The 12,878-nt window shown below is 46.5% G+C and overlaps 1 protein-coding gene across 1 annotated transcript; it reads right to left on the bottom strand.

Moving 5' to 3' along the window:
* Nucleotides 1–195: 195 nt before the first annotated feature.
* On the bottom strand, nucleotides 196–10,939 carry NRBP1 (nuclear receptor binding protein 1). The gene is made up of 18 exons (XM_045549283.1): nucleotides 10,821–10,939; nucleotides 7,806–8,044; nucleotides 7,496–7,618; nucleotides 7,202–7,303; nucleotides 6,742–6,831; nucleotides 6,548–6,588; nucleotides 6,083–6,177; nucleotides 4,489–4,572; nucleotides 4,070–4,128; nucleotides 3,812–3,910; nucleotides 2,221–2,353; nucleotides 1,939–2,044; nucleotides 1,744–1,794; nucleotides 1,510–1,645; nucleotides 1,258–1,311; nucleotides 1,103–1,166; nucleotides 830–885; nucleotides 196–746 (listed from the first exon to the last, which is right to left on the bottom strand). Exons 2-18 carry the CDS (start codon nucleotides 8,013–8,015, stop codon nucleotides 642–644), a joined length of 1,608 nt encoding a protein of 535 aa, XP_045405239.1. The 5' UTR covers nucleotides 8,016–8,044; nucleotides 10,821–10,939; the 3' UTR covers nucleotides 196–641.
* Between the last annotated feature and the right edge of the window lie 1,939 nt (nucleotides 10,940–12,878).

The raw sequence follows: 12,878 nt of genomic DNA, 5'->3' as shown, positions 1-12,878 counted from the left end.
GCGCGCGCACACACACGACGCTTTTAGTGCGCACACACACGCTTTTAGCGCACACACACATTTAGCGCGTGCGCACACACACGCTTTTAGCGCGCGCGCGCGCGCGCGCGCGCACACACACACACACACACACACACACACACACACACGCTTTTAGCGCGCGCGCACACACACACACACATACACACACGACGCTTTTAGCAAAAAGTAGACTTTTATTACAGCAGCAACTGAGGCGAATCGAATGGCCCCCTAGGGCCACCACTGCAGCACCACCTTTCTCTCCCGCCCCGGCCGCCTAGCGGGATTGTAGAACTCAGCTCCCCCAGTGCCCGTGGGCCTCCTTTCCACACAGGCCGGGCGGGAGCCGGCAGATCAGCTACTAGCCCCCAACTAGAAGGCGGCTGCTGAGAAGGCCCAGGCCCACGTCTGTGCAAAACAAGTAAACAAAGTGCAGAGGGGAGGAAGAGAAAGGGGAGGGGGAGGATGATGCTCAGAACCAGGGAGCCCCCAAGCCCTCCTGAATAATAAAGGAGAGAAGGGGCTTCACAGGGTAATACTGACTGGGGGGAAGGGACAGGAGGGCTGCAGCATGTCCAGGGACAGCCACAGCTCAGATAGGGGCCTGGCCCAAGTGAGCTCTAAGAGGAGACGGTGACAGCGGCTGAGTTGAGGGTACTGTTCCTGGCAAAATTGAACTTGTTCAGGGTCTCCTCTAGCAGAGAAGTCAGCCGGCTCTGGTCAGCCTGGGAGAGAAGAGCTCAGTGAGACGGGCTGAGAGAAGGGGCAGCGCGGAGGCAGCCAGGGCACATGAAGGCAGCAACCTCACCTCGCTGATGAAGCCCAACTGCACCAGCTCAGCGGCCAACTCGGGGATGTTCTCATCTGACAAAGAAAAGGGAGGGAATGAGTATGGTATGGGAGTGAAGGACACAGAGCCCTTCCAATAGCACCAGTCCAGCAACACCCACCAGTTTTAAGGGCTAACAGTCATTCTATGTGAGTCACTGTGTTACTGCCTTGTCACCTTCCCCACCCCTAAATATGTCCCTCACAGATAAGACTCAGACTCTCCATCCTCTAAGGGAAAGGAGAGACTCACTTGGCATCAGGTCACAGCTCAGGTGCCGGTTCAGTTTGTCCTCCAGCTTCAGCAGAAGCGTCAGCTGGAGAATAGGACAGTCAGAAAGTAAGTAAGGCTCCTCTTCCCCACCTTCTGGCTACCCAGCCCCATGCAGCCCTGGCCCCGAACCTTACATGGTGTTTGACTCCCTCCTCCACTGACTCAATGTTGCACTGCATCAGCACCACCTAGGGAGAGAGGTCAGAAAGGGTCACTAGAGTAGAGACCAGTCGGTAGAAAAACCCAATACCTGGAAGCCTTTCTAGCCCACAGAACATGGTTGTGCAGAAAATGCATTCTTTTCTCTAAAGAACAGAGCCTTATTTGACACATCCTCTCCCCCTTCCACCATGGCTATGGAGACATCCACACCACCATAGCCCCACCTTGCGGGTCTCCACCTCAGCTGGTTCAGGTGTTGGAGTCTTGACAGAGGGGGGCACAACAGGTGATGTGACCTCCTCCTGCTGTGGCTGCTGGGGCCGAGGTAGCCCAAAGGCAGTTAGAGGGTAGATACCATTCCTGGAGGGAGATGAAGACAGGTCACATGGGCTCTATGAATGCCTTAGGACACCCACCCCTGCTTCTTCAAGGAAGCCTGCTCCTCACTTCTCTCTTACCTGACATCTTCAAGGAATTTATCTAATTCCAGAGCTGGTGACTGAGAGTACCTGGAAGAGAAAAGAGAGAAAGAAGATGGAAGAAAGGAAACAAGTAAAATAGCAGATTCAACCATTCCCAGAGACTGGACAGTTTACAGAGCCTCAGGGTGGTAGTGACCAATCTGTCCCTTTCAGACCCTCTCAGTTACTCACAAAGTCTGAACTGGTTCTCTTCCTGGTCCTGCAGGGATTTCAGCCAGGACAGCACTGGTATCCATGTTTTTGGTGATCTCCTCTAGAGCATTCTCTGGGATCATATCTGGAGGGCATGATGGAGTGGGATGTTATGGAGGGACAGTCAGAACAATGTCATAGAAGGCACAGAGGCAAAGGGGTAAAGGATCCCTTTGGAAGTAGAAGAGGAAAGAGCATGCCAGTGAGAGTTACAAGGCCCCAGATTGGAAGACAATTCCTAGCAGGGCCAAGGGGACTTACGCTGGTGTCCCACAATGCAGTGGGCAGCAAGGAGTTTCAGTGAGGGCACTTCAAATAGTGCTGGGTGAAACAGAAGTTCTCTGGCTGTTGGTCTGCGAGCAGGCTCAGACTGCAGGCACTTTTGAATAAACTCCTAGAAAAGAGAACAAGGAACTAGAGCTGGCATCTGGCAAGTCCCCCACTGTATTCATCTTTATAGTTCTCATTCTACTTAGCACAAGGCTCTATACATACTAGGGGCTCAGTATTTGTTGAGGAAACATATTGCTTAATGTTTCAAAGCCCTCAAACAGCTTTGAAAACTGTAAGATATTATATAAAAAATATCATTCACTGTCTCCGGTTTTAATCATTTTTCTGCTTTCCAACTACAAGCTTTCTTTTTTCTTTAATGTTCACTTACTATTTCTTTCTCCTTCTATTCTACGTCTTTGCTTATTAGCCTACTCACTGCCTACCTTCTTCTCCAACCTTTGCCAAATTTAGCTTCTGTCTTCCTGAACTTACTCATTTTGATCAATAATAATCACAGTCTTTTTTATTTCACAAGCCTAGTATCACAGTTTCCTTTTCCATTACAATCACTGAAGTAACTGGATTTCCCATGCTTCCTCCAACCATTTGCCTCCTTTTCTACCTCCTATAGGTCCCATAACAATAACCTGCTTACCTACTTTGTCTTAAAGGCCAACAAGGTCACATACCTAATCTTTCACTTGAATACCCCACCCTAACGCTAAACTAGAAACTTATTCCACACTACCCTCAGGACTTCCCACTAGTCTTCCTTCTTTTCTCTTCTATTTCCTATTATAATTCTCTAATGAGTTACAAACTATTCTTGTTTAGACCTTCCTGTCTAGCCTCTACTTACTGTAGTCTGTCTACTGATTCATAACCTTCTATCCTTTAAATCTTAGCTCATTACTTCAGGGGACCTTCCTAACTATATAAATATAAAATCCCAAGTAACTGATTTAATTCAAACTGGTTGACTTGCTTAAAAACACAAGATGGTTGTCTGAGAGTGTATAGCAATTGCTTGAGGTAACCATCAAATTAGTTTGCCTCCCATGTAGACACATTTAAATTAACACATTTTTTTTTTCTTTTAGGCAGAGTCTCATTCCATTGCCCAAGCTGGAGTGCAGTGAAGTGATCATAGCTCACTAAGCCTCCAACTCCCGGGCTCAAGCAATCCTCCTGCCTAACCCTCCCAAGTAGCTGGGACTATAGGTGTGTGCCACCACGCCCAGCTAATTTCTAAATTTTTTTGGAGAGACAGGGTTTCACTATTGCCCAGGCAAGTCTCCAACTCCTGGCCTCAGGCAATCCCCTCGCTTTGGCCTCCAAAAGTACTGGGAGCCTGAGCCACTGTGCTCGGCCAACACACAACCTGTTTAACTCCAGTATTATCCATCTTAAGCTAACGGTAGGCACTTCCTGAGAAATGTTTACAGGTTTTGTCTGTCCTTTCTGCTTTATGTTCTCTTGCTCTTACAAGACAGCATATTCCCAGTAGATAGAAAGGAAAAAAACCTGAAGACACTTCAAAGTCAGTTAAGGAAGCAGTGATCCTGATGATCCTTACCCTCTGTAATGGGTCTTCTAGAAGCTGGATGGCACTGCTGATGGCTTCCTGTGGCACATATGAGGACTCTCCATTGCCCTGAATCTCCAGCACTGCCATCTGCAGTGAGGAGGAATAAAAAAAAAGTAGAAACCTAAGAACCTCAGTGTTCCCACAATTCATCCCTCAACACCAGCACCTTAACTGGTCCTCCCCTCCATTTCCCCTTCCATCTTCTAATTTGCCTCTTTTTTCACCCTTCCCTTCTGGTCTCCTCACCTCCAGTGCACACATGCCAAAGGAGTAGATGTCCACTGCTGTTGTCACATTAGTGACTTCTAGGAGAAACAGAGAAGGCTTTGAGTAATCAGAAGATTGGGGGCTAGGGTTGGTGTAAATGCAAGAAAGAAAGAAAAAAGAAGAGAAGATAAGATGAGAAGAGAAGAGAGGAGAGAGAAAGAGAGAAAGAAATAGATAGAAAAGAAAGAAGAAAAGAAAAAGGAAAGAAAGAAAAGAGAAAAGAAGACAAAAGAAAGAAAAGAAAAGAGAGAAAGGAAAGGAAAGAAAAAAGATAAGACAAACATTTCGCATGCTAGTAGAGAAGGACCAGAAGTTTCAGTTATACTACCTGTGTACCTCAGGTCACAAGGTACTAAACCAGGAGGATGAGGACAGAACAGAGAAACCAGAAGCCTCACCTCCATACTCAGGTGCAAAGAAGTGTAGATTCTTCTGCTCTTCCCGACAAGTCTTCACATGATTGTTGATAGTGTCAGGAGCCACTGGGAATAGGGGAGATATCCACAATCTGACCACCATCAACAAAGCAGAGTCTCACTCCAGAGAGAAGTCCCCCAAAGCCAAATTCTCTCCTGAAGTCTCCTTCTAACTCTCAACAGGCACAAACCTGTCTCCTTTCCCATCCTGAACTACAGATTACACATGGACACCACCTACCTCCCCTTTCTTAGCCCTACGGCTTCTCACCTAAGGTCCCTAACTCAGTAGCAACAAAGGCACCACACTAACAGATACATGGGGGCTTTGGGCTGGTCAAGAAACAACACAATCTAAGGAAAAACTTTCACTTATGACCTGTTCACCTTCCCCAATCCCAGGTACTTCTAATCCCTGATCACATGAAAATATTTGGTTTTAGTTTTTCCATCCACCCTGCAAGGAACATAAAAACACAACAGTCCTCCCTATCGGCAACAAGTAGAGACCTCAGGAACTTGGATAAAGAAAGATAAGAAGCATTAATATACAATCAAGGAGAAAGCCTCCTTCTTACCCACCTTTGCTGAGTGAAACTCAAAAATAGCTCAGAATTGAGCCAAAACCCTTGAATCAGTTTCACTTTTAAGCCACCGAAACTTTTTAGACCCTGTTCTACCCCCTATTCCTTAACACTGCCTGCCACAAGGCTGAATGAGGAACCAGGGTCAGGACAAATCTGGACTCGCTCAAATCATAAACAATGACTACAAGTCACACAAAATCTGGGAGCACAATATGATTTGGGAAACCAGCCTGATGATGAGGGGAATATGAATCCAGGAGGTAAGTGGCCAGCCAGGCAGAGTCCACAGGAAACAAGCAGGTTATGAAGGAGCAAGCAGGTGGAGGGCTGGCAGGGCAGAAGCTAAGCAGGCATAATTAGGCAGGAGAGATAGGGGAAGAGGACTTGCTCCCATGACTGCATGCACTGGGCAGCCGCCAAGGGAGCAGAGGGAGCACAAACAGAGGCCCAAGTAGGGCAGAGGGAGCTCTCACCATTAGCAAAAATCCTATGAAAGACTGTTGGGAACAGAGCAGCCCGTAAGCGGGAGGGAGGAAAACAGAGAAAAGTTGTGAGCGATGGAGCAGCCAAGCCCCAGACAAATGGACACACAAACAACACAAAGACACAGCACACAGAAATGCACACTGCACACAAATACACAGCAAATGAAAGCACTCACAGCAGGCACAGCCTAGAACTTCCTCTAGCAAGGTCTGGCCTCAGGGGCTCAAATCAGACCTCACACCCATCTCTTGCCCTTTCCCAGCCTCCTATCAATATCTCTGTATTAACCCCAGTTTCCCTTCAAAAGGTATAAGATTATTCACCCTGCCCCCTCTCTACTAATTGGCTGGCATCTCCCTATGAATTACCCCTAGCAAGGTCCTTTCCCTTATCACCAGCCCACACCTCAGAATTCTGCTGTGTCTCCCCTATTCCTTTCATCTTACCCCCATGGTTCCCAAATTCCCGAGGCTCCCCTGCCCAGAACTTCTCCCTCCCCTCACCAGAGCCAATCTTGATGAGTCCGTTGTGCTGGATGAAGATGGTGTCACAGGTCAGGTTCCCATGGATGATGGGGGGGTCACAGGAGTGCAGGTAGCTGTGGGGGCACTGGGCTGTTAGAGGGGCCACTGGGTAATTAAGGGCAGGGGGAACCCAAGGGTTAAGAGGAGCAAGGGCCAGGTCTCCTGCTGGTCACCATAAAGATAATCCCCACACTCTGAATCTCCATTATGCCTGATGACTTAAATAGCTGGATAAGCACTAGGAGAAAGAGGTAGGAGATAGTGTCACAGTCAGGGCATTAGGAAGAACCCTTTAAAAGACCTGCAGGGGGCCTAATCTGTCACAGTATGTGACTCAGAGAAAGTGGGCAGAGGCAGAATAAAACAGCAGAGTAGTGCCCTGAAATCTGTGTGGAGGAACTAAATCAGGAAATATGGGAAAGAAACTAACCAGATACTACTTACCTTAGGGCAGAGAGGATTTGTGTACACCAGCGCTTCCACGCCTGGAACAGAGTTTGGTCCGAGCGTCAGCAGTAATTCCCTCTCTTAACTCACCCACTATTTCCCTCCATCCCTTCCTGATCAGCTTCATAATCAACATACTTTTATAAAACCCCCAAAACCAGCCTAGAACGTTGTCTGCTCTCCCTCCATACCTTTTCATTCATAGTCTTGTGGTTCTTTTTGGTCTTCTTCAGGAATTGCTTCAGACTCCCAGATGACATGTATTCTGTGATAAAAATGACCTGGGGAGGCAAAGCATTAACTAAAAGGCCTTATAGTAGAAATGATCCCTTACTTTGTAACCCCGATAATATGTTAAATTTGAAAGGTTTTTGTTTTTCTCCTTTTGTTCTTAGCATCATGTCCTTAGACTAAATAAGACAACGAAAACTACTCAACAATAAAAGCTATGTAACGAAGCAAGCAAAAGTTCACTGATTTCTGCCCCATCTACAACCAGACAAAAGGCATATAGGTGTAGCTGAAGCCCTACTTTCATATCACCAGTTGTTTCAAAACTATCTTGTTTTAATCTTTCAAGTAGAAAAGGAATAATAAATGTAGCTAATTTCTTTGTAGTAAGCTCAGGAAATAGCAGGAAAAAATTCTTACCCTAGCCTTGTTCTCTTTAATGTCAGCCCAATATTTGTGAAACTTAACAATGTTGAGATGTTCCAACTGAATCAGATTATCAAACACAGCACGGACCTTTTCCTGCAAGCAAGAGAGACAATGGAATAACAGAGTTCACAATCACTGTAATAATCCTGAGAAACCATTCTCTATCCGTCCCCCAAAATGATCTAACCCCAATATACTCTTCTTGTAGTCAGCTTCTCAACACCAATTCCTCTGTAACACTAGTGTTCTAATGACCCCAGGCTGCATCCTTTCAACATTACCTACCTCCTGCAGCTTGTAGTTCTTGCGCTCAGAGAACTGTACCTCATTCCACACAACCTCTACACCTTCCTCTGTATCCATGGCAAGGTACGCACTGTCAATACCTGGAACATTCCGCTGATTCACCTGAGAAGAAATTCAAATGAAAGGGAATTAAAGTTGCCTCACGAGCCCTCCGTTTAATACTCTATATGTTCATCTTCTCCTAGCCCTCAACCTATTGGAAGTTTGGTCTGCCCCTGTGAGACTTGGCTCCTCCAGTTTTCACCTCTTAGAATTCACTCTCCCAAGACTAACAGTACCATCACCTTACCTCTTCTCGCCTCTTCTGCCAGCGCCCACAGGGTGACTCTTCCAAAATCTCAGACTCATCTTCACTTTCTTCTTCTTCCTCTGGGGAAGCAGCTGAGGTTGTGGAGGTCACAGGAGGTGACACTGATGTCAGGCCAGGAGCTGAAGATGAGGATTCTACCTTTGGGTCTGAGCCACTGCTGAGTACTGTCTGGGACTCCCCCTCCGACATGCTGGAATGAACACTCAGGCCTGCAATGGCTGGTGCAAGAAGAGAGGGACAAGTGCAGGAGAGGGTCAGGATAGATCTATAAAGATTTAATAATCCTAATAAACTCATCTGTGGGTTCAAAAGAAAATAAAACACCCCTTTTGTTTCCTTCAAATCCAAAACCAGAATTAGTCCTATCTAAATACTGAAATATTAGTACTCTCCTAACTCTAGTCTAGAGAATAAGAGCCATCTTAGTTGATGACCCACCCAGGAGTAGCAAACGTTAAGATTTTTGGTAATATAACCCTACTTATTAAGGTCCAAATGAACAGCAAAATCAGATGCCCAGTCCTTCATCGCAAATACTCATCCAATAGGCTTCCCTTTGAATCCCCAAGTACCCCTATTTGCACTGTGTTCAAGAATTAAGCTATGTGGGTGCTATTCAGAACAGTTGACTCCAGACTCCAAAATGTTCCACTGAGTTAGCCCTAAGGCTAGACCCGTAGCACCCTCAGCCAACTTATGTAGCTGAAACCCTTGGCTGATTTATACAGCTAGAACTAACCTTGACATTCACTATCCATCCATCCTATACACAGAATGAGCCTGCTAGTCCACTGTTGAGGCTACCCTTGGGTGCAGTGACTGGCAGTGGTTAGTGACTTCATCCCTGATGACCTCATCTTCTCTGTGATGTGAGTATGGCAAATGGGTATTGGTTAGCAACATTTTTTTTCATTCATTCATTCAACAAATGTTTTAAGCACTTATTGCGGGCCAAGCCCTGAGCTAGGTGCTTGAGATATAACAGTGAACAAAATAAATGAGAGGCCCACACTTAAGGAGCCACAAATCTAAGACTTTAAGCTTCCAGTTTTCATTTCATTCACATTCCTCAAAGGCTCTGAAGTTTCCATTCTCTGGGCCACTAGATCTGACATAGGTATTTCTTTCAAGCACAAATAACTCAAGATACAGCTTTTATAGGAAAAAGTACTACATAGTATAACATTTGTTTTCAGAGGCATGGCTACTTGAAGAAAAAGAATTCTCAAAAGGTAAATATCATTAATTCGTGCAAAAAGTCACAAGACAACCAATGAATGTCATTCCATATCTCTCAGAACAAAGGCTGTGAAGGGATTGGAACCTGTGTGTGCGAGGCTGAAGGGAGTACTCTCCAGTATTAAAGTGATATCCTGGAAAGTAAATTTGCTCCTCTAAATCAATTCAGAATGCCGGACACCTCCAATCAACACCAATCTTCTGAAAAGTACACACTTCTTTTTAGAACTCTCTAATGCTAATACTGCCCATTTCTGTCCCCAACCTACATTGTTCAACTCAAGTTAGGAGATTTTTATTACATGACATTCTAGTAAATACCAAGAGCAATAAGGCACTATAGAGAAAATCTGGCAAGATACTCTTTCCTGTTATTTTCTAGGTCTTTGCCTATCCTAGAGATTAACTCAGCCAACCAGGAAAAACTACTACTTGTATGTTTTAGTACGCTACCAGAAAATGAGTTAGAGATCATTTTCCTTTTTCTTCTTCTGAAAAGTAGCTAAGAAGATGGTAAGAAAGTCCACATCAGTTACTTCCTATATTCACTGAATGCATCTATAATCTATCTGTACAGCTAAGTAAAAACTCTCAGCTAAACTACAATAGGAAATACCAGTGGAATTCTAACACAGCAAGGCTGTAGCCAATGGGTTACTCTAAAGAAACTTCTGGACCCTGGGCAGACAACTAATCCACAGTAGGGCATCATAGGAAAAGCCAAACTTTCGTCAGTCACAGAGATAGATGCCCTTGGAATGTGTTTGTCCCCTGCTTCCCCAATCTTCTCCGCGTAGGCAAAATGAGGGCAGGGCCCAAGATCCTCCAGCACTCCTACTGATGAAGAAACCTTTGCCACAATAGGGGATTTGCCTCAGAGTTGCTGAGAGGTTTAAAAGATCACATATGGAAAAGCCCATTTACGCCCATAAAGGGAATCTCCTTGCCGCCTCCAGCCACCCTGAGAAGTGTAGTATGTTCACTTCGGAGCAATGTTGAGTAGTCCTACAAAGTTTTTCTCCAAGACTTTCATTTATTGGACTGCAGCCCCTCCGCGCGTCAACTCCTCCGCAACAGCTCGCAGGCCACAGGCCTCGGCTGTCCTCACCCTGAGCGGACGAAAGAGGGCCTGTGAGACCCGCAGGGCCGTCCAGTCGGAACTAAAGCAAACTCAGGGGAGGAAGAAGGCCCCTGAATTTCTCACTCCAACAGGTCGCGCTGCCCGGCGTCTGGCAGGGAGCGGCGGCCCGCGCGGACGCCCAGCCGGCCTGTCTGGCGAGGCCCGCGGAGCGAGCGGCGGCCACCTCATCAAAGGCCGGCCCCGCGGCGCCGTCAGGGCGCAGGCCACGCCCCCGCGCAGTCGGCGCGCCGCCCCGCGAGCAGGCCCGGCTGGGCTACGGCGCTTCCGCAGGCCGCCGGGCCGCGACCGCCGCCCCCGCCCCCGCCCCCGCCCCCGCCCGCCGAGCCCCGCCTCTCGCAGCCGGAGTTCCAAGCGAACGCCAGGGCCTCTCGACCCGCGCCCGCAGAATTCTGGGCCGCCACCGCCACGCCGGGGAGGGCCGGGCAGGGACTGCGGGGCCGAAGCGGCTCCTCGGTTCCGGCGGGCCGGGCCCCACCGGGCCCGGACTGCCGAGTAAGCAGGGCCGCCTTCAGCACCCGCCCGCCAGGTCCCACTGTCCCGGGCCTCGGAGGCCGATCTTTCCGTCCTCTCGCGAGCCCCTCCCTCCCCCGGGCCTCACTCCCCTGGGCACTTACCTCCTGACTCCGCGCCCAGCAGCCTGCGCTTCAGCTCCAGCTCGGGTTCCGGGGCCCCGGATCACAGCGACTCCTTCACAGCTGCGCTCCGCAGCGCAACCGAACTGCGGGCCCCGCCCTCGCGGCGTCCGGACCAACAGATGGGCGGTGCCGCACTGCCGTCAGGTTTCCATTGGACAGGCGGCTGGGTGGGCGGTGCCGGCTCCGGGCGCTAGCTGGGAGAGTCTTCGCGGTTCTCCTCCCCTGGAGCCTGTCGGCCAGACCTCTCCTAGCGTTCTGTCTTTTCGGTCCCAACTGGAGCTTGTCTCTCTGTCCGCCCCAGCGCCCAGTCCAGGTGCCCCCGATGATTCTGCTGAACGAAGGGAAAGCCGCCTCCCTCTTCTTGAAGGCGCCATGACAGTTCTAATCCCACGAAAAGACAAAAGGAGCGAAAGACGTACCCGCAATCCGAGAGGGGCGCCCGCCCACCGTTATTATTTTGGAACGAGACTGCGCAGGACACCAATTCTTCAGAAAACTTTTAAAAATGACTGAACACCGAAGATTAATAGCTAACGCTTTGTGATTGCACAGCACCGGTATTTGCTGAGACTTTGCAAGAAGTTTTCGCAGATTTTACCTCCTCGGTTTCTCATAAGAACGAACTCATTGAAATTATTATTCAATGGTAGTTGACACATGCAAAAAACTGAATCAGAGGCATTAAGCTATTTGCCGAAAGTTGAGTTGATAAGAGTCAAATCTACAATCCGAAACAGTAACTTTTGGAAAAGAAGACTACCTTGAAAAGATGTTTGGAAAGAATTCAGATTGGCTGCGAGGAGGTGGAAAGAAAGGATGGTAAATTCTGGGTGAGCCATTGATCTGCGAAAAAGAAACGGAGAACCTGAAGGATGAAAGGAAGTTCACTCTGCCATTTGACCTGTATCAGGGAGGGAGGAGGATGAATTAATCATCTGCATTTGGGAATGTCATAATCACTAAATTTCACTATCCTTAAAGGGAATCTCTAATCCTACTTCCCTGGAGAAAGAAGGACATCTGGTAGAAGCCCTGTCATTTTCTCATCTCTACATCTCAAAATATTTATTTTTAAAACTAATCTTTAATCCTTCCTCAATTCTTTTATCTTTGAAAGATAGGGCTCAATACTTTTAGAAATCCAAAGCAATTTATGGACCTTCTTTTGGGTTAAAAAAATTGCATTTACCCACCAAATTTAGCATACAATTTCAGGAAATTGAGGTTAAGAATCTGTTCTAATCTGAAAAGAAAAGATGTTCCTACCCTTCAGATTAACTTTTTCTCCCTGTGGATTCCAAAGCAATTGGAACACCTGGCCCACAGTAAACATTCATGTTATCATTATAGTGTCCCATTCTCTTCTGTCTGGGACCTTAGCATTATCAACTCTTCCATTTCAACTAGCTCCTTCTTTCAAGTATGCCTAGAGGACTCTTTGGTATCCTCAAGCTGTTGTCTGATTTTTCTGCATTTTCATCACCTCATTTATTTATTTTTTTCTTGCTTATAAAAATAATACATGCTTATTGCAAAAAATCAAAATATCTTAAAATATTTTGGTATAGCATAATATATATAGTAGTTTCTATGTGTTAGGCACTGTTTTAATTGTCTTGTGAAATATTAACTCATTTGATCCTCACAACTATCATATGAATATTGACAATGACTATACAAAGTGAAATATCTTATAATCCTACTTCCCCCGAATAATTAAGGTTTTGATGTATATTCCTGCATATTTCTTTTTCTAAGTATATATTGATATATGTGTATATAATTTAAAATAAAAACAAGCTTATATTACATAACCTTTCAATTTACTTTCACTTTTTTCCATAGCGGTGCACATAGCACTATTTTAATTTTTTAACCACTACTTTTTTTGTTTTACTTTACTAGTTAACTTTTTAACCAGTAGAGTATTCCATTGTCCAAATGTGCCAACATTTAATTAATAACTACCAGTGGACATTGGGGTAGTTTCTAACTTTTTTTTTGAAACAGATTATTACTCTGTCGCCCCAGGTAGAA

The sequence above is a fragment of the Lemur catta genome, chromosome 4, assembly GCF_020740605.2.
Source record: "Lemur catta isolate mLemCat1 chromosome 4, mLemCat1.pri, whole genome shotgun sequence".
Lineage (NCBI taxonomy): Eukaryota > Metazoa > Chordata > Mammalia > Primates > Lemuridae > Lemur > Lemur catta.
This window is presented reverse-complemented; position numbering and strand designations above follow the sequence as displayed.